At 40.4% G+C, this 27493-nt stretch overlaps 1 protein-coding gene across 3 annotated transcripts in view; it reads right to left on the bottom strand.

Annotated features, from left to right (window-relative positions):
* LOC122985151 (metabotropic glutamate receptor 8-like) overlaps positions 1–27493 on the bottom strand; it is a 159997-nt gene that overhangs the window by 77674 nt on the left and 54830 nt on the right. For all 3 annotated transcript variants that reach the window (XR_006404037.1, XM_044355599.1, XM_044355600.1), the window contains one exon: positions 22770–22986. Coding sequence is in view for 2 of the 3 variants with exons in the window: in XM_044355599.1 (XP_044211534.1) it covers positions 22770–22986 (217 nt within the window). In the remaining variant the exon portion in view is untranslated. The remainder of the gene's footprint in view (positions 1–22769; positions 22987–27493) is intronic.

Below are 27493 nucleotides of genomic sequence, written 5' to 3'. Positions count from 1 at the left end.
GGTAACACATGCACGGCCTTGACTTGAAAGCCGGATGAAACAAGCAGCGCAGTGTGTCCACAATACTCTCGAGTCCAACTTAAAGCAAAAAAAAAAAAATCTCACTTAAACCTTGTGGATTCTTTCAGTAATTTTGTGTATGTTTCTTCTTCCAGTGAGAAACATGTAACAGTGGGTTCTGGTTGGTTCTGTTTACACTAAGCTTTAAAGCACCTATAGCCTCATTTCCACCACAGGAACTTTCCCCGGAGACTAAGAAGCTTTTAAGGAACTCAGTGCCCCTACCTGTGTTTCCACTGGAGGAACCAGGGTCTTAAGTTCCATTTTTTTTTAGCAAGAGGGCTATTTACTAGTTGGAATCTTGTAATTATTAACACCAAAATGGCAAAATGTGGCATAATAGCATACAGTCTTGACAGTACTGACATGACTGAATAATTAATGAATCATTAATAATTTATGAAATAGCGAACTGTGCCTGGCAAGAGGTTCCTTGGAACACATCTTGAGCTGCTGCCCAAAAGCCTTGGTAGAAGGGAGGTACAGGTGGCCCCTTGACCATGTGCTGAAGGAAGCAGCTGACACCATCTACACTGGACTCCAACAGAGCAAACATCAGCTCCCAACAACGCACAACATCGCCTCTATCAGGGCAGGAGGAGAGCCTCAGGTGGAGCACAGGGCCTCAACTGGGCTGCTAGTCTCAGCTCGTGACCGACAGCTGAAGGTGGACCGAGGGAAGCAGATGAAGTTTCCGGAACACATTGCAAGGATGACACTCAGGCCAAATTTTCCCTTAACATCTGACTGTTCTAAGCAAGTGGTTATGTTGGAACCCACTGTCCCCTGGGAAGATTGGATAGAGGAGGCCCACAAACATAAGAAGGCCAAATACCTTGAACCGGTAGAGGAATGTAGAGGGCCCGCTGTGAGCCCATTGAGGTGGGCTGTAGGGGCTTTGCAGAGCAGTCTCTACATTGAACACTCAGTTTACTTGGCATCAGAGGGTTGCAAGAAAGAAGAGCCACCAAGAACATCATCGAAGCTGCAGAAAAAGCATCAAGGTGGCTGTGGATCAAGAGGGGTGGATCCATGGTGAAGTACGCTACTTGGACTGATCACCCCCGGCTGGGTCGCCCAGGTGAGGGTGTCTGATGATCTAAGATCCACAACACCCAATGACCCCGGGTTCATCACCAAGTCGCACCATCTGGTGTTTCAAGAACCTTTCAAGAACCAATAATTGATGAAATACGGTGGACATTTTTCCATAATAAAACAGTTTACTGAGCAGTTACGTAAAGAACAAAGTAAACACCAAGTTACCTGAATTATAAATTAAACAACACAAAATAGTGACTCCCGTCTGTCGCTCTTCAACGATTGCTTGACAAAATCCAAAGTATTAAACAGCAAACAGCTTCATTAGAGAACATAAATTAGATCAGACTAGATGTGTTGGATATATCTAACAAATCAAACAAATGTGACTCATTTTTCCTTAATTAAAAGCGCTTCAGCCTTCAACAGTAAATAATTGTAACGTTGTCGAATAAATATAAAACAGGTTACATAAATCTCCCCACAATGGACTTCAGTCTGACTGGTTTATTTTGTGAACATGTGTGGAGGAACATTGTTGTGCCACTTGCTGGTATGACCAAAAAAAACAACCAAAAGTCAGTCAAATATTGTTTACAGATTTTTTTAGCAGCTCAGGTGAAGCTTGAGAACAGAAATTTATCAGTGATGTAAACAATTAAAAGTAAATATTTTGGTATCAATCCCTCCGAATTCTTTCTAGAGCTGTCATTTTAAACTGCTGATCAAAAATCATATTAGAGTAGAGAATTTACAGTCTCCAGACGTGCCTTCTTTACTGTTTAACTCTACTCAGTAATGGATCAGATACTATCAGACCTAACTTTGGACCAGAACTTCACACAGCTCTAAAAATATCCTCACAGCAGGGAAGAAAAGTCAGAATTGGGACACTTTCAGTTGCACTGTGAAAGGTCGTCTTTTAGTCCGGCTCATTGTTAAGAGGAGTAGGATGTTTGGCTCGAGCTTTGGCTCAGACCCAGCGACCTACATATGAAAAAGCTCACAGTGTTATAAATCCTCTGAATAGTGCCAAAGGTAAACTGGTCTGCCAAAAAAATGTACAAAATGAGCACCATGTCTTAAAAAATTCAATACAAATGAGGAGGAGAGCAGCGTGTTTCACCTGCAGGGAAGATTTAAGTGGAAGAAGCTTGTAGTTGAACGTGAGGACGTCCGGATGGACAGAAACATTTACCTTCAACTCTGACAATCAAAGTTCAACAACTCATGACAAGTCATCTGCTGTCACCAGTTTAACTACTAAAACCTGAAGCTGATAAATTTAACCACAGCTGACCTGAACCACATCGGTGCAGCTGCTAATTCTAAGCTAACCTGGACCAAAAAGTTTTTGTTGCTAAACTGAACTGTTAGCTAACCTGAATGAAACTGCATTATACAATTTTAGCTGCAAACTGAACCATTAGCGAACCTCAACCAATCTACCTTAACTTTGTACTCCTAAAGTGAAGGAAACATGTAAGCTACTAAAACTGCTGAATCATTAGCCTCAAGCTAATTGCTTCACCTAAACTCATAAACTGAATTCTTCGTATGGGCCACACTATTTAAATTGATAAACTGTTGGCTGAACTAAACCAAACTGTTATAGTTTAACTCCTAAAGTGAACGATTAGCTACCCTGAACCACATTGTTTTGGTTGCTAAAATGAACTGTATACTGTAGCTCACTGCTAACTAGCTAACAAATCTCACGTTTGGATCCAAACCATCAATGAACTGATCTCCTAACAAGTATTGTGGGTGTATCAAAGTCTGATATATGTTATTCCTCTGTGCCGTAGACCTCTGCTGTTGTCCAAAAACTATTAAAAACACGTTCCTTCAGAGTTTGGTCACGTTAGCTTGTTTAGAAACGGCTCCATAGACTAATAACAGTGATCATGTTTTCAGTCTCCAAAGAGTAGTTCTTTTGGACAACAGCAGAGGTCTACAGCACAGAGGAATAAGATATATCAGGCTTTGAATACACACACAATACTTGTTAGTAGATCAGTTCATTTTTAGTTTGGCTCCAAACATGAGATGTGTTGACAGTAAGAAAAATATAGAAGATCACCGGCCACATCCTTTAAGCTTACAACTTATAAAACGAACCTTTACCTAATCTGAATCATCCAAACGCATCATTTCAACCAACATGTGAAACTCTTGAGTTCATGTCTGCATTCACTGAACAGCACACAATTCTAACACAGGGTTTCTGACTAATGTCATTCATATCCAGTTTATCAAATTAGAAAACAACAGTTAAAGCCCATAGCTTTCTGCAGATGAAACCCACCAGTCCTTTGGTTCTCCTGCAGAGAACAATATGAGAAAACATCAAATCCACATTTTTAAACCAAAGTTAAAGATGGGAGAGAGAATGAAATACTGCTGAATTTCAAACAGCCACAAGAGAGTGTATGAAAATCTTGCAAACTTTTCGTCTGTTTGAAATATTAATCAGAGAAAGCAAGACAGAAAAGTTTTATTTCCACATTAAAATATACTTTCTTTCTGGTTTCAATTTCACCTAAAATCTCTAATGAGCTAATTTAGTGCATCATTATAGGACATTTGAAGCAAATGAGGAGATGAGGAGGACTGATGGTCCATATGTCTGCTGGCTCTGGTTTTGTCTCCCAGCCTGCCTCAACATCTGTCTAACCTGCTGACAAACAGGAAGAAATGGGCTGAATAAGAAGAAAACCCATCAGAGCCAGAGCTGGTTCCTGGCATAAGCAGTACACTGTGTGCCAGGCTGCTGTAGGGTGTATAATGTCCAAGAAAAGACAAGCAAAAACCCAATGATGCAGAGTGAGGTGCTGCCCTACAGATGTTGTAACGGATTACGTTCACTTTAGTTTTCTGTCTATTCAGACTAAGCACAAGGAGCAGTTTTTATGTCTTGTTGGCAGAGATGCACACTTAAATATTTCCAAAATCCCACAGAAAGCAAAACTTTTACGTTGTTGTAAACTTTTATGTATGCACATAAACCAGCGAGGTGAAAAACGTTAGTGAGCTGCTGCCTGATATTTATAAGTGATATTGATATGACTGATGTTTTGAATTTATAGTTACAGGCGCATCCAGTCCCTCGGTCGTCCCGTGATGTTTACTACACTGCTGAGTGTTTTTGGTGCATCACACCAAGTCGTCACCAATCAATCCAGAGCTGCATGTCAGGATAATAACCGAACCCCTCCGTCCCCATCATGGAGAAGGCACGTTCTGCTTTTCCAGCCCACTCTGAACAGCTCACCACCATCCTCTCACTCCTCTCCTCTGTCTGCTCCAGCATACGTCATTTTGGGTGAACTGGCAAGAGAGCCGTGTGACGCAAACTGTGGTAAAAACCCCAATTGAGATGCATATCCTGAATGCGCTGTATACATGTCCAAAGAATGCTCCTAAAACCAAAATACCTGCATATCCCACACGTCTTAATCGGAAAATGCTTCATTTGGAATATCCAAACAGAATATGCTGTTTATATGACCCACATCAAATTCTTAATATTGTGATTGTGTGCATGTAAACGTAGTCGCTGACAGCTCATCCGGTGTCATTATGAAAAACATTGATGATAGCCGCTTTAAGCATGAAGCTGTAGGTATTGCTTGCTGTGTTTTAATGCAGTGTGCATGTGTGAATATAGACAGTAGAGGTACAGGTCTGGCGGTATGCTCCTTTAATCGAAGGGGTGGGTTATTTCCACACCATCCTCCTCCATGTGAGATGAAAATGAACCGAGCTCTGACTTCTTTTTCTGTCTTTCACTGTCTCTGGAGCCTTTTCTCTTCCGTTTGAAGCCTGTGAGTGTTCTGCTGCGTCACATCCATTACACTCGTTACCCTCCGTCTGCTCTTCAAATACCGCTGCTTCTGGGTGAAGCGTCGGGGCGCCGTCGGGTGGGTCGGTCCTCTCACAGTGGGAGTGGGTGATGAAATCCACCGCAACAGCTCATCACTGTGACTCAGTCAGGACCTGTGTGATACTCTTCAAGGTTGTTCTTTCAAGGGAGAAAAAAATCATTAATCCCTGTTCTGTTGAAGCACAAAGAGAAACATTGTGCTGATAAAAAACCTGAAACAAGGAGTCATCTACCACCTTCCAACACTAATAAAAGGTCTTACAAAAGAAGTCCGAGTAAATTATCACTACCTCAAAACAAGCATTTTAAGAGCAGTACTTGACTAAACACAAGTTACTCATGCTAATGCTATTTGCTAAACAAGCTAACATTTTGTGTATTTTTGTAGTGAATGTTGGTTCATGAGTGTTAAACTGAAACCTGCTGTACAGATAAAGAATAATATGAACTTACAGAATCATTATGGTGATTTTCTATATTTTACTTATTGTCAACAAATCTCATGTTTGGATCCAAACCAACAATGAACTGATCTATTAACAAGTATTGTGTGTGTATCAAAGCCTGATATATCTTATTAAAACACATCAGTGAGTCACACCGCTGCACTGGGTGACATGTTCCTTCATCATCAAGAGTTTGGTCACATTAGTTTGTTTAGAAACGGCTCTAAAGACTAATAACAGCATCATGTTTTCAGTCTCTAGAGAGTAGTTCTGTGTGACAATTTACAGCTTCGCTAGCTTGTTGTGCTACATATCACAACCTCTTGACTTTATATTGAAGTTCTTTGAGAAATTAACTATTTAGTATAAAGAGGTTGTGATATATAAACTACAACAGCAAGCTAGCAAAGCTCTGAAAATGGAATCACATTCCTGCACATGCCACGTAAACAAACCATGAAACACACACTAGTAGCAGGATTTCACTACTTTTTTCTCTTTCTTTACTTCAAATATCCAAATATCTTATTCCTCCGTTGTTGTCCGCTGCACTGGGTGACATGTTCCTTCATCATGAAGAGTTTGATCACGTTAGTTTGTTTAGAAACGGCTCCAAAGACTAATAACAGCATCAACTTGTTTTGTTGACAGAGGCAGAGAAAAAGAAACCTTTGTTCCAATTTGTCTTCAGTGTGTCGTTGTTAACGAGCTTTGAATAATTGGAGCACTTAGGGTTCCCTGCAGCTGATGATGTTTTCAGTGAAACCAGCTCGTTCTTAATCTCCTCCCTCACTCGGAGGACTCAGATACAGAAAGAAAGAAAAAGCCTGACAATCGGATCCTTGTTTCATGTTTATTTCTGTAAACTGTGCGCCACAATGAAGCCGCAGATTATTCTGAATTAATTACCTGTGATTGAAATGCAACAGGTTTATATCACTAAAAGGCTGCAGACCAACTGTAGAGGTTTGAGTTTCTCAGTAAAAACGTGGGAACCAGACTGACAATATGTCTACATTAAGCTGCTTAATTCTAAAACACCATTCTCGTGCAAAAACAACACACATCCACAGCAGGAGTTTCAGCTTGTTTCTGCAAATACCTCCATTCACATAAAAAACACCAAAACGGGTAATTCACCTCCTACTGGGCTTGTGCGAAGGACAGACGAGCAAGTCAGCTACAGAAAACCAGCGAAGAAGAAACGGCTTCCTGACATTTAGTTTATTGCAAGCGAGTTTATTGAACCGCAAATTTCAACAAGGGAATTCAAAGTGCTTTACATAAAACATAAAAGGCATCAAGACCAAATGTAAAAGACAGTATGAGGACACATTTAAATACACTTAAAAAGAGTTAAATAGAAAATAAAGAAATGTGAGATATTACTCAAAAGCTCCAAATATGAAATGAAAAGTCTTCAGCTGTGATTTAAAGAACTGAGAGTTGCAGCAGACCTGCAGTTTTCTGGGAGTTTGTTCAGATATGTGGAGCATAAAAACTGAACGCTGCTTCTCCAGGTTTAGTTTGGACTCTGGGGACAGAAAGCAGACCTGATCCAGACCACCTGAGAGGTCTGGATGGTTCATAACATAGCAGCAGATCAGAAACCATTCAGTGCTTTATAAACCAACAGCAATATCTTAAAGTCAATTCTTTGACAGACAGGAAGCCAGTGTAAAGATCTGAGAACTGGAGTGATATGATCCACTTTCTTGGTCTTAGTGAGGACTCTGAACCAGCTGCAGCTGTCTGATTGACTTGTAAAGATGCCGTTACAGTAGTCGAGTCGACTGACGATAAACATGGACAAGTTTTTCCAAATGCTGCTGAAACATAAGTCCTTTAATCCTTAATATATTATCAAGGTGACAGTAGGTTGAGTAGTAGGCGGATTTTGAAATTATCTCGATGTGTCTATTGAAATTCAGTCCATGACTACACCAAGGAATCCCTCGCCATGAAGCTGTCCGCCATTGTTGTTATCGTTCTTCTTCTTCTTCCTCTTCCAATGAAACATCATGCTACTGCCACCATCTGTTCTATCAGTGATATGACAGCGTTTCCCTTCGTACACACGACAACACCGAACCAAGGTTTTCACATTTACACACTCTGGAGGCCATTTTGGAAAATCTCAGTTTTCTGGGGAGAAGACGCCTTTTCAGTCTGAATGGATAGAAAAACATGTGTTTATGAATTTAACTGACTCAGGAGGAGAAACAATCACAAATACATGCAGTTATAATGTAATTTAACTGACAGATTTCTCTGGTCATGCGCTCAAATCAGAGAGAAACTTCAGAAGGAACAAGTATCTGAAGTATCTGCCTCGTAAATTTGGTGCAGAAATACTTGACTTTCTGTTTTTGTTTGTGTGCTGCTTTACTTTCTATTGTTTCTATTGTATTTAAGACAAATAAAGGTCATTTCTGCAGAAGTTGCTACATGAACTTCTGAGACAAACCCTCCAAATGACAGACTTCAGAGCGGCTCTCTCTCTCTCTCACCTTCTCATCACCTCGCCGTGTTTTCCGATTGGCCGGCGCTAACAGACGGTGAGTGTTTTATTTGTTTGAGGAGAGGTGAGCTGCTGACTACAGATGAGTCGAGGGAGGAAAGGTGGAGGAATCCCTCGCCATGAAATATTCATCCACTCCTCAGACTGCATGCAGAGCAGGAGGATGCTGCTCTCCAGGAAAAAAAAAAAGAAAATTGGCAAGAAAAATTTTGGAATAGCTGGACGCTTTCCTGCTTATTGGACGGACAAAAGTAAAATAGCAGAAATGAAAAGCAATGACTTAACAGAGACAGGTGAGGACAGACGGAAAGTATTTATCTTCTGAGGAAGAGAAAAAGAGTTTAAGGGATAAAGGACAGAGGGAGAGATGGAGGAGGATGAGGAGCTGAGAGATAGAAGAGAAAGAAAAGCAGATTATCTCCTGCAGGCTTTCACACTTCTGAAGGAGTAAAAGGACGGGAGAGTTTTTCCACAGCGACTGATCCGACAGAACAGCAGCGAAAATACAACACCATCACTTTCTGCATTTAATCTGCTGCACACACACACACACACACACACACACACACACACACACACACACACACACACACACACACAGATCTCTGTACCGTATTTGATTAGAGGAAAATCTGCTGCCAAGTTTAACTTTTGTTTCCTGTGAGTGTCTCTCCTTATTAAAACATCAAATGTTAGTCTGAATCGAGGAAAAATGATGGCACGTAAATCACATCCATCAGCTGTTCTCTGCACCAGTGTTCATGGCAACACATTTACAAAATTATTACGTCTGGATCTCAGCATTTAAAAAAAATGTATTCATTCAAAAAGTAATTATTTTTCAACAGTTTCGGAAGGATTAACCAAGCACATTTACTCAAGTACTGAACTTAAATACTGTTTGAGGTACTTGTACTTTACTTGAGTATTTCCATGTGATGCTACTTTCTACATTTCAGAGAGAAATATTGTACTTTCTACTCCACTACATTTATTTGACAGCTTTAGTTACTTTTCAGATGAAGATTTGACACAATGGATAATATAACAAGCTTTTAAAATACAACACATTGTTAAAGATGAAACCAGTGGTTTCCAACCTTTTTGGCTTTTGACGTCTTACAAAAAGCAGTGTGTAGTCGGGGTCACATTTCACATGTCTATGAGTTGTTAACAGCTCCACCAAATAGTGATTTTTCCCTCTAAACTTCTCACATGCTTTCATTTCAATAAATGTTCAAATGATTCAATATTTCAGCAAAAATCAAAGATTAGAGAAAAAGTCCAAAAACTGAAAACAGATTTGTGTATCAGAACTTTGTTTTTTCTTCTTTCCTCTCCCATTAATCATCTCACCACCCCTCAGATTTATCTGCTGACCCTTTGGAGGGGCCCGACCCCTAGGTTGGGAACCACTGGACTAAACTAGCTAACTGTATATAAAGTAGTGTAAACTAGCTCCACCTCCAGCAGCTACAACAGTAACATGCTGCTCTAACACTGATGCTTCACTATTAATAATCTAATGATGTCATATATAATAATATATCAGTCAGAGGGACCAAACCACTACTTTTACTGCAATACTTTAACTACATCAAGCTCATAATACTTATGTACTTTTACTGCAATACTTTAACTACATCAAGCTCATAATACTTATGTACTTTTACTGCAATACTTTAACTACATCAAGCTCATAATACTTATGTACTTTTACTGCAATACTTTAACTACATCAAACTCATAATACTTATGTACTTTTACTGCAATACTTTAACTACATCAAGCTCATAATACTTATGTACTTTTACTGCAATACTTTAACTACATCAAGCTCATAATACTTATGTACTTTTACTGCAATACTTTAACTACATCAAGCTCATAATACTTATGTACTTTTACTGCAATACTTTAACTACATCAAGCTCATAATACTTATGTACTTTTACTGTAGTAGGATTTTTCATGCAGGACTTTTACTTGTAATGGAGTATTTGTACATTGCTGTATTGGTACTTTTACTGCAGTAAACAATCTGAATACTTCTTCCACCTCTGTGAATATCTTTTGTGTTGTTTAGTTTGGGTGAAACAGAGACCCTTCAGAGGAAGTCTTCTTATCTCAGCCCCAAACAACTTCTGGAGCAGTTTGTTTGTGGTGGAAACGTGATCCGACCTCCATCTGACCGACCACAAGGCTGCCAGTTTGAGCTAAACGGCTCCCGTAGCCAGGAGCGCTTTGCATGCTGGGATGTATAAGAGCAAAACCAACAGTTACCAGCAGCATCGAGGTCTGACCTGGACTATCTGCTGTCGTCTTGATATTTGGGCAGATAAGAGCTTCTTCACAAAAGAAACTGAACCAACTTTACAAACTCATCCGCTGACTCAGAGCAGAGCAAACCAGCTGTAAACGTTTCCTCACAATCAGCCAATCAGATGTGTTTGATATTTAAACCCTCCCAAATAAAGTTCTGCAGGTTTGAACAATGATTGGAGGAGAAATTCAGAGTAAACGAGGATTATCCTGTCGAAGGTTGTGTAAGCGACGACACGTTCGGTGTAATTCCTTCATTGTTCATTCAATTCATTCAGTGTTTTTGTGTTTTCAGGACTTAAACTCTTGAACTCCTCACAGAGCGCCTCCTGCCATAAAGCAGCTCTGATTATCATGAAATGATACTCGAGAGACAAACAAACACAAAGAAGCTCTGAAAACCTGAGACGAGCCGTAAAACAAGCAGCTTTTCAAACCGACGTCTGCTCGTGGGGTTTTGAACTTGTAATTAACAGCTGCAGAGCTGAATTTAACTTCGCAGGCGGCGAGCGTCGTCTCAGTCAGATGCAGGTTCAAACAGGAGTCAGGAGTTCACACTGAGAGAGCACCAGGATCCTGGTTCTCCTGGAGAGGAAGCTCTCCGTTTGACTGAGACGGTGAAAACCTGCAGAAAAGGGATGTTTCTTTTTTTTTTTTTTTTATATCTCCGAGAGATCAAACAGTCGGTGCTGCTGTTCTCCTGTTATATTATTCAGCTGCAGGAGGAAAATCCTTTCTTTAAACTTTTATTATGCTTAAAGTTGGCAGAAATGTCCAAAATCTTATACTGATGAAATAGTTTCAGCACATCACACACAATCAATCAATCAATTGTATGTTTCATACTGACAAAAGTTTATATGAACCTTTGTCTTCCAGTATGTTAGTCCATCTCTCAACTGGTTCCTACTGAAGTTAATCTTTAATAGCTGATATAATAATAGCTAGATTAGATTTGTTAGGGAACGTTTTCAGCGACGGATGAATCCACATTTCCTGTCTGGAGAGTATTTCTGTTTGTGGGATCGAGTGAAAATCAACTACAGTGTTTGTGTTCTTGGTGATGAAGGAACACGTCAGTGTGGCTCAGTGATGAGATTTTAATAGTTTTATTACTGCTTAAAAGTTGTATTCGCTGCAACAAAATCATGACTGTTATATCAGCTGATCCATCTGGTACTGTTTCACTATCGTGGTTCAGTAACCAGCCCTGATCCATGATAGCAGTTCTGTGGATTACTGTTCAGTTATAACTTTAAAGGATCATTCTGCTGATTTTCTGTATTTTTCTTCTTTTTCTTGTATTTTTTCCTCCTGATGCAGAACTACTCTCCAGAGATTGAAAACTTGATACTGTTATTAGTCTTTGGAGCCGTTTCTAAACAAACTAACATGACCAAACTCTTCATGATGAAGCAACATGTGACCCAGTGCAGCGCTGTGACTCACTGACGTGTTTTTAATAAGATAAATCAGGCTTTGATACACACACAATACTTGTTAGTAGATCAGTTCATTGTTGGTTTGGATCCAAACATGAAGAAAAACATAGAAAACTGCAGCTTTATGCTTTAGGGCCTCTTCACACCTGAAAGTCCAAATGAAGGTTGAAGGTTCGCCCATGTGGGCTGTGTCTCCCCGTTCTTGACACTGATTGGTTTGTAGACAGACGTGTGTCTGACCTCAGTGTGTTGTCTATACAGCAGGTAGCCCTCCATCGCTGTTTGGATTAATGGAGAAAAATGAATGAACAGATTCATTTCATTGCCACTATAATAATATTATTATGGCCAAACCAGTTGAATCTGGGTGAGATTGTCGGTCGAGTGCCCAGGATGCTATCCAGGTCGCCATAAACAGGAAATCTGTCCTTCTCATTGGCGACGCACCGCTTTTTCTAATGACATCACACATCGTTTTATACTGCTGCTGCAGTTTCTTTATCTTCAGGTGTCATTGCTCTCTCTCCTCTCTCATCCTCTCTGAAAGTACCTGGACAGTGTCAGCATTTTTATGATTTTTTTTCCAGTTTACTTTTTATAACGTCATCAGACCATATCGCAATTCCTCCTTCCTCCTCTCCACATGTGCTACAACCACTCATTTTTCCTTTTTTGTGTGTGTGAAAGGGCTCTTAAAGTCAGTAATCTACAGTATTACTATCATGGATCAGAGCTGGTTACTGAACCATGATGATAAACAAATTATATTATTAACAAATATAGAAAATCACCAGAATGATCCTTTAAACATATGACTCACAGCTCATACCAGGCATCAGTTTGCCAACATCACACTTGCAGACAACATCTGTCCTCTGATGATTCGCAGCAGAACAAAATTAGAACATTTAAACACCAGCATGTGCTAAACAAGTCTAAACGTCCCCTGAAGGTATTTTACTATAGAAACACTATAAATCTCTCCCTGCTGGTGATAAAGCATAGTTTTAACATTTAAACTGATTTTAAAAGCAAACAGCTGCTAAACAGTTTAAAACACGGGAGGTGCAGATAACACAAAGCACAAACATGCGTTAAGGTGCTGAGCCTGAATGTTCAGTCTTGACTTCTTACTTAAAGGTCCACTTACTAGTTTTTTCCCCCCCCCAGAGCTTTCAAGGTTATGTGCAACTGCAACTTTGCTTAATTGTCATGGAGATCACTCAGTTGTCATCACGTGATTCAAGTGTGGAACTTGATGGTCACATGATGACATAAACAAAGGCCTCGACATGAATTCTGGTCAAGCAGAGCGGCTGCGGAGCTGTCAGCTTTACAGGAATAACGACCTAAATAATGATGATGATAATTAATAATAACAGCGGTCCAACCGGCTGTACCTCTCGGTGCTCAGACAGGTATAATAAGCACAGAGTGGAAAATAATTTATCAGATCCATCCCGCTCTCCCTCTCTCTTTTTCTTTCCAACACTGTTTTTCACAAACTTTCTCTTTCTGTTTATTCAGAGCACAAACCTGCACAGCATGATCCAATACACAGAAAAAGACATCAGTGAAAGTAGTTTTCCCAGCTGACAGCAGGTCCCTGAACATATCCTGAAGCCATTTTCCCTCCAGTGTGGTTCCTGTTGTTCTTTTGACGTTTCCTACTTTCACAAAGTGAGAAGATGAAAACAAAAACCTTCGTCACGAAATGAGAATTCAAACTCTGAACAGTGACGCTTCAGTTTTACAGGTTTTACATGTGTTTGTCTTTTCCCACTTTTAAACATCAGTCCATCGACGTGTTTTCACAAATGTTTGTCTCTTGCTAGCTGAGGATGTATTTGTGAGTCTACACAGGAGTCGTAGTGAAAGCAACACGTTAGCAGAGCAGCAGCTTCGGTACAGGATGCGTTCAGGCACAGCATAGAGTGTAGGTCACCTGTGTTTTGGCAGCACTCAAACACACGAGCACAGCAGTTACGTGCCTAAAATTAAACTTGAAATAGTCTTGAAGCATAAAAATATCCTTCGGGTCGCATTTACGCACATGTAGCACAAATTAAACATTAGCTGCTTCTGGCTAGTATCTAATTTTACAGAAGAGGAAATCATCTCATGTCACAGCTTGCATGTTGCATATTAGGTGAAATGAGCACCTGGTCTGAACCATAACATTACTGAGACGTGCAGCAGGAGGAGCAGGTCCTGGTCCTGAGGTAAAAATCCTGTTCATTTTTCCTTTAGACAACATTAATGACTCTCAGTTCTCTTTCTTCTATAATTTGGATCAACATGAAACTCGTCTGGTTGAATCATCAGAACAAAAGATGAACAACTGTGCTATAAAATATCTGGTTCTTTAGTAAAAAGAAGCAACAAAGCTACAAGACCACGGACATAAAATAAAGTAAATGATAAATAATAATAACAATAATAATTAAAGCTGCAAGCAGCGTTGGTCGGGACCTCGCACTCTGGTCCGTCGGGATCAGATCATTTTGCTTTTTAAAAATGAGGGATATTTATTACAAGTGTGGTATGCTTTTATTTTGAAAGATTGATTGACAGGATGAGAATTTTCTGCAGGGTGAGACATGTCTGTCTTGCTCACACCTGTGTCTTCAAAATCATGCAAGTTTTGGGCCCATTGGGAATATGATTTGTAGGACTTGATGAGACAAAAAATTGCTCAGTAATCAGCGCAGTCGTCTATGATCTGGGAGACTCCAGTTCAAGACGGCTAACTCTGACTGTGGGGACCTCCTTCATAAGGTAGTTCATTCATGAACACTTATTGTAACACTTTAATTTTCTAAAATTAAAAGTGTCATAAAAAAACAAAAACAGGATTTTTAAGCCTCTTTCCACTTTTATTCGAATACAAATACAGATATGAATAATTTTGCTGCCTTAACAAATACAGATACAAATACAAATACTGGGATTTCTGCACATCCCTATACAGAATGAGGAAAAACGCTCCAGGAACCAGCAGCCCCTCAAACCTCTTAGCCCTATATGGCAGGCCTATTTGAAGACTAAAGTCTGTAATTAAATAGTGAAAACTGAGAGTTGTTAATCTGCCACTATTAGTCACAGTGTTCTGTGATTGGACTTGATTGATTATGGTGTTGTGTTTGCTTGATTGATGCTATACGGCCAGATTTCTCCTCAGAGAGTTTGCTGTTGGTTTTAAAGTAAGTGTTAAACAGTGTGTATTGATGTGTCTGTGGATTCTGCTTCATTTTATCACGTCTTTAAATCAGAGCAGGTGATCTGACTCAGAAACAGTAGTGAACCATCACTTCGGTTCATATTCTCTGAGTCAAGAGCAACAACTGAGTGTCTGAAAGATGGGTTTCATCAGTTTCACTCATGAAGGTCAGACCTGTGGCCCCGCTCAGCCCCCTTTCTGGCTCCATATTCTGCAAATGGACATTATGGGTCCTAAATGAAAGTCCATTTTATGAAAATACTGGATTAGATGTCGGGTCAAGACGGAGAGTGTTTGTAGTGATGGAGCTGTCTCCCTCTGTTTAATGGAATTAAAACAAAATAAACCTTGAAAACCAGCTGACAGTATCAGTGTTGGTATGACGCAATGGTGGTGACTCAGCTGAGCGTGCAAGAGTTCAACGCTCTCCAGAGTTCAAGTCTCTGAGGAAAATCCCTGCAGCTGATGGCAGAGAGAGAGAGAGTTCAAAGACTTCAAAGGCAAAAACGGACAAAAAAAGATATTTAATCTTTGGTTAATAGGATTAACAGGCCGAGGAAATTATTATTTAAAGACATTTTGATATTTCCTACATTGTGTTAGTGAACCATGAACGGGGGGCAGTTCAGATAGGGAAGTTCCAAGAAAAAAAAAAAAAAAAAACTTGGTTCCATTTGGAGTGAAATTATGTAAATGTTCCTTTAATCTGTCACAGTTTCTCGCTGCCAATGAGGTCACTGACTCTGCTTCCTGGGAAGCTCTGCTGTCATCTGCCAGCTGGTCCGGCGCAGAACAGCACAGCACAGCACAGCTCGGCCTGGTGGAGGGAGCCTCCGTCACGTCAACCCGCCAGAGCTCATTACAGAAACAAAACCACGAGGACATGTGGTTGTAGCTACAGGACTTTTTTTTAGCAGGAAACAAGCCACCATGCAGCTCTGGTCCAGCTGTTGCTAATTGATTATGAGCTTGATGGAGGCTCCGAGCAGCTTGTTTTCAACTGGAAAATGAAGAGAGGTGAGGCTCTGCTCAAGATTATCAGGATGTTGGAGATGTAACAATGGCTGTTTTTAGACGGAAACTATTGTTAACCTGACAAAAAAAAGCTAATTAACCAATCACCATTTCAATCACAAATAAACATGTTATATCTTGTTTGTTTCTGTATCTTTGACAGCTACGTACGGCAACAGTCTTCTGTCACTGCTCAATAACTACTGTACTACTACATCAACAAAAATGAAAAGTTTTTATAGTATTATCAGCTTTGAGAGATAACATCTCTAACGGTGTATTTCACCGCAGTCTATCCATCCATAAGGCTGTTCATCTGTTCTGTACTGAAGTACAACTCTTTGTCTCTGTTTCTAAGAGAACAACAAACAAAAAAGCCATTAAGACCATTCAAATAATCGGGGAATTACTTTGTAATAAAAATAAATAATATGTAAAATATATGTTGAAGTTTAAACGCCGTTTACACTCGTGCATGCGCAACGCAGATTGGGCAGTGACAAAACTCAACTCTAATGTTGTTTGTCCAAGTGGTGTTGCCGTACTTAGCTGTCCAAGATGGTGGACCTGTTTGTGCATGTGTGTGGTGCAGATCAGGCAGTGACAGTTTCATCCAGTCAAAAACCAAAGTGTAAAATGACTATTTCTTAATCACAAGCACCGACTTCTTGAAGTGACTCGAGATGTGAGAGTTGTTACAAACTTCTCATGTAACTCTCATCAAGCCAAAATATCAAACTATGCCTTTAATTAATTAGAAGCACAATTTTTAAGTTTGAGAACACAATTTGTTTGTTTTTTCGTCCATCCATGAAACCTGCCAGACTCCATAATTCCTCTTTAAAACTTAATAGCGAGTTTGATTATAAACTCTCCCTGCCTGCTCCATCTATCAAACTCAACACCTCCAGTTTGTGCTGCAGACTTTCTGTTATTATGTCACATTCACATCATATAGGATCGATGGGAAAGATTCCCATGTTTACATCTTTCATTTTTTTATTCACTTTCAGGAGCATTCATATCACAGGACAACTCCACATGGTTGTATGATTACAGGGTTGGCCAAGTGAGGGTTAAATATACCTGTGCATTAACAATATATCTCCTAAAACTTCAGGCACTTCTGTATAATACTACTTCCTACGGTGCAGGTGCTTTGCTGCTTTGCTGCTTGCTTTCACTTCTGTTTACATTCCTTTGCTGATATTCTTGTGTTTTTATCTGCTAGAAATTTTGAGCAGCAGCTCCTGGGCACATTTAAATCACTGGGACTGTAATTTATTTAGATAAAGCAGCCTCTTGCTATATTTTTAACACTTTTATGACATTCTCAGTACTACGAGGGCGTGCTACCAACAGCACAAGCCTGAACAGCAGTGACTGGAAATGTGGTACTTAGCTAAAGCCAGTTAGTAGCGAGATGCCCCCCCCACTTCACCACGGACGACTTCAACAAACTTCTACAGAAAATTGCAGTGCTTAAAATGAAAATCCACCGATTAGAAGTGAATGTGGAAGTGAGTGAACTTTGGACTCAAAACAGTGGACGAGACAATGCAAACGGCTAATTAGCACCACAAAGAACACCAGGAAACAGGAGGATCCACTACTGTTATGTGACCGTTTTCACAGGTTAACAGGACTTAAAGTCAGTGGAATGTTCCTTTAAAGTCAATACTGTTTCACCACACACACTTTTGCTTCATCATTGGCTGAAATATACAGACTTTATACACACTGCAATACCACTTACCACCTGGTGGGGGCAGCAAGGAGCAAAGTCGACACACACAGAACTGTTTTTTTTATCCTTTTCTATCTTTTTTTTTGGTGAGACCCACCAGGTACATGACGGGCGCCTCTAGAACTCATTTAAATGGTTAAAGTTTTAAAGAAAAAGTTTTCGGACCCCACACCATGAGTGGGCTCTCGGTCTTGGGTCCCCACGAATACATAAAAACAAGACTAGACACACACTCCTGCAGCTTCATGAGTCTTTCTCTTGAGAGTCGGGTGTAAAATTATTTGAGGAGGTGGATCTTCCTCAGGGGTCCGACTGCTGACGTCCCGGATGGCGTGGAGTCTAGAGAGCTCCACCACCTGCAGGTTAACACACACCTTAACCCCGCTGAAGGCTCAGGAGGAGATCACAGCATTTTCATCCATCTGTCCCCCAAACCTCACAGCATGCTGCAGGGAGATCTGCAGCTGTTGTCATGGAAACGGGCTTCACGGGCAGCAGTGATCCTGTATTTTGTCGCATCCATTAGTGCAGATCTCTGTGGGCCTCAGGTTAGCCACATCAAAAACATCTGGATCATCAAAACATGGAGATGACATCATCAGATGACATCATCAGATGACATCAACAGACGACAAGCAGTAGGTTACATCAGACAGGTACTTCCTTCTTCTTCTACGTCCACACTCTCTCCTTCCCTCTTCCACCTGATTTTCCTCTAACCCCACCTTCCTTCCATCTATCTATCTATCTATCTATCTATCTATCTATCTATCTATAGCACTGCACAAAAGTTCTTCTCCATAATGAAGCAGCATCAGGGAGGCGTCTGATCATCTGCAGCATGACAACGAGCCCAAACATCCAACCAGAGTCATAAAGATCTATCTTCATCAACAAGAAGATCAAGGAGTCCTGCAACAGATGGTCTCTGATCTCAGCATCATGGAGTCAGTGTGGGATTAACATGAAGAGACAGAAGCAGCTGAGACACCGAAATCCACAATAGAAGAAGAACTGTGGCGACTTCTCAAAGATGCAGGAACAACCGACCTTTTAAAGACAAAGCTGCTCACAGCAGATAAAGCTGATAGCAGATATGTAAAGTAAATATATATATATATATACTGGTAATGGTGTTCATCTCTCTAGAAGAGTTCAAAGACTGTAGAATCAATGCCAAGGCTGAGGAACAGCGTTCTTCATAAAGATATTCCCTCAGGTTTTGTTTTGATGATGGTGGTGGAGAGTGCTGTCTAACATGTCAGTCCTAAAGCTCTCATAGGTGTTCAGTATTGACTAATCAATTAATCGACTAATTGTTGCAGCTGTAATTTATGTATAATTACATTTTAAAGTATATCTATATAGATTAGACATTCAAAACTGGGCTACTGTTATGGCAATTGGCTACTTTTAGACAGGAGATAAAGAGGGAGAGGACAGACAGTTAGCGGTAACCTCCGGGGCTGAAACATGAAGCCAAAAACTGCAGTTCCTTGAACGGCCACTTGAGGCTCCAAAAGCGAGTCAATCCCCAGAGACCCCCATGTTAAAATGTCCAACTTTACAGCAGAAATAAACATGTTTACAGTCTGGTACAAACAAAGGTTTTGGTCTCTGTAGCTAATTTCCTCTTTCATGACAACTGTACGGGGGTGAATTATTTTATAACTCACCCGTTTAAATTTTATTAAGCCGTAAAGTTCTGCATAATGAAGGACATGGCTGCTTTGAGTGACAGGTCTGCCAGCCGCTAGGTGGCTTGTTTCAGTCATTCGGCCCGATTGATTGGCTGAGGGTTAGGTAGAGTCACGTACTGCCAAGATGGCGATGGCCGGAGCGGCTCGCTTTGAGCTTCAAAACCGCTCTTCAGAAACCAACAGGTGACGTCACGGTAACTACGTCCATATTTTTATACAGTTTATGGCTGTGCAGTAGTACTGAAGGTAGCAGAGCTGCCTTTAACTGTTAAACAGTCATGAAGCTTAATATTACGACACCACAACGCATTTTACACCAGGAGTTTAATTACATATAACAAAAAAATCAGCTTATTTTATCGTCCGTCTTCTGTTGGGTTGAGATTTCGTGTCTTATCATTTAATCCAGATAACCGTATATTCAATTAACTGAATGAATGAAATCTACCCATCAGAACCTACTGTAATCAGCTGTCAGCTCTAATCAATACATCCTCTGTGATCAATGTGACCGTTTCCTGTGTGAACTGTGCAGTCTGTGGTTCCTGCAGCAGCTGAGAGGCTTCATACCATCAGATCTCACTCCTGTTGATATAAATATATATATCCAGGCTGCTAATGAAGCCATTTCTATGTGCTACAGTGTGTGTGTGTGTGTGTGTGTGTGTGTGTGTGTGTGTGTGCAGACAGCAGAGATGAAAGCTCATTGATCCCACAGAGGAGCCTCAGCTGCTCTCTGCGCAGTGTCTCGTTATTAATCTGAAGCTTTTAAGCCTCAATCGCAGCCATTCTTCATGATTACTGTTGCCGCTGCCATTTACACACAGATTACAGCAGTGTGTCGCGGGGGCAGGTAAATATGTAAGTATTACAGCTGCAAGGTTATAAACCAGCTTTACGGTGATGGAGAGGACCAGAGAGCGTGACGGGCAGGAGATGAAAAATCAAGTTTTATTATATGTTCAGTCATGTTTTTCTGTGTTTTTATCCTGTAAATTGAGGTGACAGCAGAGAAACGTGTGTTTCCCGTTATAAACAACTAATCCAGCAGAGATGTTGTTTGGAAGAGGAAACATGAGCCGCAACATGATGCTCATTAGAGTTCAGACATATAGTCGATACAGTGATACATCCTGAACAACGCTGCACACATCCTGCTTTCTGGACATAAAAGAAGAAGTAGAAGAAGAAATACATTTTTCACATTTCTTTCCTCACAAAAACAGCACCTGTAAATTCATCTTTCATCAAACACGTTTCACATTTTTATCACACGTGGCACGCTACTTCTGCTACTTCACATGTTCAAGTCACATGTGGTTTTTTTTTTATGGAGTCTCCTGACATATCATAGTTGGATTTACTGAGTGACTTCTTTATGAAAAACAATGTAAGTTTGGTGAACAGATACACCAGATGCTCCTCTATTTTAACATGTTTTTAAAAATGAATTGACAAAAAGAAACTTGGATAAGAAACTCTATCTTTACAGTCAGATCAGGTCTCTTATACCCCTACTGTCAGCTTCCTGTTTGGTCTCTTCCTACCACAGACGTTACTGAATCAATAGCCAAACTCTACAGGATTAAACCTTCTCCCTGCACTCATCACTGCAATCTAAATCATTATATCTCCATGATTTTACAGCACTTATTGGCATTAAGCTGTTCTATCAGTTGCATAATTGCTTCCTACTTTCTTCATTTCACACTAAATAGCTAAGACATAAACGCTAACAGAGCCAGCAAAGTGAGCTGCCTTTAATAAATAACCAGCCTTTAAACCTGCAGCAAGTAGTGAACAGAACTCTGTCATATCATCAGCTTTAAGTTGATATGTTGAACATGTTAGCCAAACAGTTGCTTTATTTCCACATCCAGCAGTTATGGAGCAACATGATCCTCCCATTGATAATGTCAATAATTATATGTGGGGTTCCTCAGGGTTCTATTCTTGGTCCTTTATAGTTTCAATCTGGTTAAAGCTGCTTGAAATTAAGTTTTTTGTCCACTTGTTTTCAGCAGAATAGTCTGTAAAAACTACTTCTGTCATATTATCAGCTTATTAAGTACTTGTGGCTAACATGTTAGCGAACAGTTGTTTATTTCCACATCCAGCAGTTACGGAGCAACATTATCATTCATGTGGAGTCGTGTTTCTGTCCACCTGGTGAATGTGAGTCCAATATTCACTCTCTTTTAGCTCTGTTTTTACTCTCTACCAACTCCTGAGGGAAATATCTGGCTCTTTAGCTGCTAAATGCTCCACTATGTTCACCAGCTAGTCTACAGCTAACTGTGAGCAGGTAGTGTTCAGCAGCTTTTTTACAGCTTTTTCTCTGAAAACGACGCTATGAGAGCGTCTGTAGGTTCATCACTACGAGCCACGACCAACACAGTACACACTGACACATCAGACTGTGTTATTATTAAAAAATATTGATTATAGCTGCTTTATCTTTTCTGTACATTTACTAAAATGTGGAATAAAATAAATAATTAATCTGTTATTCCTCTTTTCAAATATGTGTACGTTTAGGGCTGCATCTAACGATTATTTTCATGTTAACTGATTAGTTGTTTGGTCCATAAAATGTCAGAAAATGGTGAAAATAAATGTTTCCTAAAGTCCAAGATGACGTCTTCAAATGTCTTGTTTTGTTCACAACTCAAAGATATTCAGTTTACTGTCAAAGAGGACTGAAGAACCAGAAAATATTCACATTTAAGAAGCTGGAATCAGAGAATTTGGACATTTTTTGTTTAAAAAATGACTCAAAAAGGACCAATCAATTATCAAAATAGTTGAGGTGATTTGGCGAATTGTTGCAGCCCTACTTTTTCTTGCTATTTTCCGCCAAATGCTTTATTCTTTTATTAAGAAGTCACTCTGAGTCAGACCCACAGCTGGTGATGTTTTTCATTTCAATGATGTTTTTCATTTCTGTAAAAATGAGTAATACGGAACCTGACACACACACACACACACACACACACGCACCACTGGTCTCCGACATACATGACGCCGCTCAACATGTCTCTTACAATCTAATTAATGTCGAAGCTCGTGTGGGTGCGATAACATTTTAATCAGCCGGGTCTGATTACTCACAGTGACCGGCGAGGAGAACACAGCATCAACTTCTGCTGTAATTACATCAAGAGTCAATTACACCAGATCTCATCAACACACGCCGAGCATCAGTGTAACGACCAGAGCAGCTTCAAAACCGCAGTGTCCAGAGTGGCTCAGAGTTCATCCTCACACTCAACACATTTTTATCTTTTCATTCATCTCACTTCATTTTCTAAGATTCTCTCGCTCGAACCTCAGCTTACAGGCCGTATCTACTCAACGTTTTTTTCCTTACCTGACTCTCTGGAGATCTGGACGAAGGCCTCCACGCCGCTCTCGCCGTAGTTTCCCTCCGAGGCGAGCGTGGAGACGTAGTTCCAGCCCATCGCCGTGACGATGTCCAGCATGGCCTGAGCCTGGTAGGAGTCCGGAGGAACCACGCGGGAGAAGAAGTCGTAGCGCGCGTTGTCGCTGAGCTCCGGAGCCGTCGAGGCGTAGCTGATCTGAGGAATCTGTGGGAGACACATGGGGGGGGGGGACACAGTTAGCGTCAAACCTCTGAACAGCATCATCGATGTACTTTAAGGCGTTTAGATGATAAAAGAAGATTAACAGTGATTTAACAGCACAGCACTGCAGGTCTCGGTGATTTTAAACCACGTCTACTTTGCTTCTGTCACCGTTAAGCTGCCGTCAGTGAAACTCAACACGTTTCCCTTTAAAAAGCCTTCCAGGAAATAGAGACACTATACGTCCTCTGATTCACTGGAAGGCTTTTAATGTGAAGCATCAGTGCAGGAGATGTTTAGTTATACTGTCAGTCGCTTAAAAGAGATCGAAAAAACGGCAAAGTAGAACTACGACTGGAGATAATCAGTGACTGACAACAGTGTTAAACGGGGAAAGATGATGATGTACTGATGTAATTAGCGCTGTGGAAAAAGGACATTATCAACTTTATCAAGACACGAGGTAAATATAGAGCATGTGATGAGTTTATAGTAGCAAATTAATATAAGAGCAGAACAGAAAACAGTCAGGCTTTTTATTAAATATGAGAAAATAAACACAGAAATAAAGAGTATATCAGTATTTAACCATGACACCATGTTCCTCGAGCCTTAGACATATAGTTTAATATTATTATTATTTTATAATTATTATTATTAGATGCTAAGAAAACAAATGAAATATGTCGTCAGTGAATGTTTTGCAGATGTTGCTATTATGTTCCTTTCAAAACATATTTCATTTAGCAGATAAGCATGACATTAAAGTCATTTTGAGGACAGAAGGAAGAAAGCTGCACGCAAATCAGAAGACTTTTTTACAACTTTTACATCATTTCAATTACATTTATTTCCTCTGAGGCGAGTTGACTGTATGAGGTCTTACACATCAGACTGCTAACTGGAGACAGGAAGGTAAAAAAACAAGCTTTCAGCTAAATTTTTTAAAACGTCGTTCGGTGTCGCTTCCAAAGATCCTGCAGTATTAAACAGATCAAATTTGAACCTTTAATCTTGACCTTCCTCCTGCTGTTGTTCAGTTTCTTGTCAGATTGGAGTTAGTGAGCTCTGCAGTGTGAATTAGAGAGGCGGAGCGGGTCATAGATCCTGCAGCAGACAGTCCGACAGGCCCGGCGGTGCTGGATAATGATCCTTTAGAGAAGGATTGAAGGGCTGATTGATTTCACTTCAGTCAGAGGCCGGCGTGTTGGGCCCGAGCGCCGCCGGACGCCTCATCAGGATTCATAGAGGAGGAGGAGGAGGAGGAGGAGGAGGAGGAAGGAAGGAGAGAGACGGATGGCCGGGGGGGGGCCTGACAGCAATACAAATGTCACTCAGCTCGACCGGCTCCGTGACAGACTGCAAATTAAAGGCCTGGTACTGTAAATACAAACCTGTTTGAGAGCCGACACTATCAGGACGCTGCAGGTTTAACCGTCAGAGAACAGCTGAACTAAACACAAAGAAGACGCCTTAAAGAGTCTGCAGCTTCTCTGAGGTTTCACAGTTTACACACTTGAAACGTTTCCTCAACCGTTGACCTGCTGGAGTTTACTTTTTACTTTGGAAACTCGACATGAGATAAATATGACAGCAGCCTAGTTTCAGCCCAAGGACACGATCATTTTATGTATTATTATTTATTATCTAAAACATTTTATGATCATTTATTCAACACTGAGAGAAGCATTATGAAACACCTGAAACTGTGAAATGTTTCACTGTAAATCTGCGATCGATTAATCGTTTTGGTTGTAGGAACAGAGATCAGAACAATAGTGAAAAGCGTCTGTTACTATTTGTGTCCGAGGTGACGTCTTCACACGTCTTATTTTGTCTGGTCAACAGTCTAAAATCTAAAAAGATATTGTTAAAAATGTATATTATTCAATTAAATTTGTTGCTGATTCATTTTCTGTCAACCGACTAATCGATTAATCGACTAATTGAATCCAAATCCTGCTGTATCATGATGTCAGTCGCCCAAAAACGACCTACAGTTAGTTTGAGTGACAGCTGCCGTCTGGTGGATTTAACCCAACAGTGGACGTTGCCACGGGAGACGCTGTTCATTTCCTGTTTACAACCGTGAGCGTTAACTACGATCGTCCCCTAACCTTAACCCTGTGGTTATTATTGTTGCCATGACGATGAAGGTGGCCTAACTTTAAGGAAGTAGTAACCTTAACAAACCCCAAACCATCATCTTTACTAAACCTGACCATCATCAAACATCATTACTGTCGTCCTGCTGATTACCGCTGATCATTCTGGAGTCACATGATCAAACCACGTATCTGCTCCGTTTAATTGGGAACGCTTGTTGTCATGGATACAAGTGGATGATGCATGGTAAGTGCGAAGGCCTTCTTGTGAGGAAGGAGGACGTACGGCTGATCCTGGCCGCCTTGGACGGATGTTTTAAGAAGAACGGCGGAAATGTCTTCGTCATTTTCTTCAGGCTGCGGCTGACTGAAAGCTTTTCATGGGGAACAGAAGAAAAACAGATCAATCAACATGTTTTTTCCTCCTTTTATTTACAAGGTTCAGTCAGACTCTTTGTACCTGAATGTATCTGAACGTCCACACTGAGAGTTAAGGTGAAAAGCCTGCTGTCACTTCCTCTTCCTGGCTGCATCTCGCCGTCTCCTCCACGTCTCACAAACAACTCTGTCTTTTCTTTGTCTTTTTTTAATCTCGATACCAAACGGGGAGAACTGAGCACACTATATATACCACAATCTCTTTCTTTCCATCATTTAGCCTGAGTTCAGGAATCTCTAGATGCAGCTGAGAGAGGCAGGCAGTTTCCGCTATGGTGGCTCAGGACTGCATCACTGCTTTTGATTTTTTTTTTGCGGATGATTTAGTTTCGCCGTCTTCATGAAGCCATGAACTCCTGCGTGCAGCTGAGCGTGAAGTGAGGTGAGTGTTGGTCAGTCTCTTCTCTTCTTCAGGTTTGGAGTCAACTGCTGCTCAAAGTATCTCCAGGATGTGATACGATTTTAAACGTAAACACAAACCTGACGTATTCCTTTAACCAGCAAAGCATCACAACATATAAAAAACAACATTATGACTGGAGTTCGGCTGTTTAAGCGAGGTTTGTGGGTGAGAAAATCAACATTATTAAATTATAGCAGTAATAATAATAACAGTGATTTGGTTTGTTAAATGAGCGGCTTGAAGCCACGACTGGAGGACATTTAATAAGCAGCTTAATTGGACCCTGCTGATCAGCTGTTTGCACGCTCACATCTCCATCCTCAAAGTGCTGCAACCAGCTTACAAACAGCACAGCGGCGAAGTGACGCCGAGAGCCTTTACATGGAAGATTTGATCAAAAACAAAAAAAACTCATTTGGGGGCTTTTATTTTTTTACTGCTGCTAACACTGCTTGTGATTGGTCAAGAGAGACGGAGTGAAAATGGCTGCTAGCGTTCACAAAAACAGTTCAGAGTTGATGGAGCTTTAGTTACTTTTCAGATGAAGATTTGACACAATGGATAATATAACAAGCTTTTAAAATACAACACATTGTTAAAGATGAAACCAGTGGTTTCCAACCTTTTTGTCTTTTGACGTCTTACAAAAAGCAGTGTGTAGTCGGGGTCACATTTCACATGTCTATGAGTTGTTAACAGCTCCACCAAATAGTGATTTTTCCCTCTAAACTTCTCACATGCTTTCATTTCAATAAATGTTCAAATGATCCAATATTTCAGCAAAAATCAAAGATTAGAGAAAAAGTCCAAAAACTGAAAACAGATTTGTGTATCAGAACTTTGTTTTTTCTTCTTTCCTCTCCCATTAATCATCTCACCACCCCTCAGATTTATCTGCTGACCCTTTGGAGGGGCCCGACCCCTAGGTTGGGAACCACTGGACTAAACTAGCTAACTGTATATAAAGTAGTGTAAACTAGCTCCACCTCCAGCAGCTACAACAGTAACATGCTGCTCTAACACTGATGCTTCACTATTAATAATCTAATGATGTCATATATAATAATATATCAGTCAGAGGGACCAAACCACTACTTTTACTGCAATACTTTAACTACATCAAGCTCATAATACTTATGTACTTTTACTGCAATACTTTAACTACATCAAGCTCATAATACTTATGTACTTTTACTGCAATACTTTAACTACATACTTTTCAGATCAGAAAACCATCATACTGTAGGTTTTATTTTGAAAAGCAATGACAAGCAACCTATTTATCATTTAGTTGGGAACTTTGTTTGAGTTGTCAGGTCTGATAACAAGCTGCAGTTCTGCTTCTGCAAAGATTTACATAAATATACTTTGAAAACCCACCTAGAAGGGTGTTGTGGGTGAACGACACTATATATTTGGATATATTCCCTTCACATTCTGCCTTTATTCAACTACAGGTGAATGTTGCTATTCCCTCCATCACTTCTACTTCCCTGACCTCCTCCCCATCACCACCATGACCTCTTTGAAATCCAGGGAGACTCGACCATCAACCACCGTCGTT

Source organism: Thunnus albacares, chromosome 7, assembly GCF_914725855.1.
Source record: "Thunnus albacares chromosome 7, fThuAlb1.1, whole genome shotgun sequence".
Classification (NCBI taxonomy): domain Eukaryota; kingdom Metazoa; phylum Chordata; class Actinopteri; order Scombriformes; family Scombridae; genus Thunnus; species Thunnus albacares.
The sequence above is the reverse complement of the archived record's forward strand: the minus strand, read 5'-3'. Positions and strand labels throughout refer to the sequence as shown.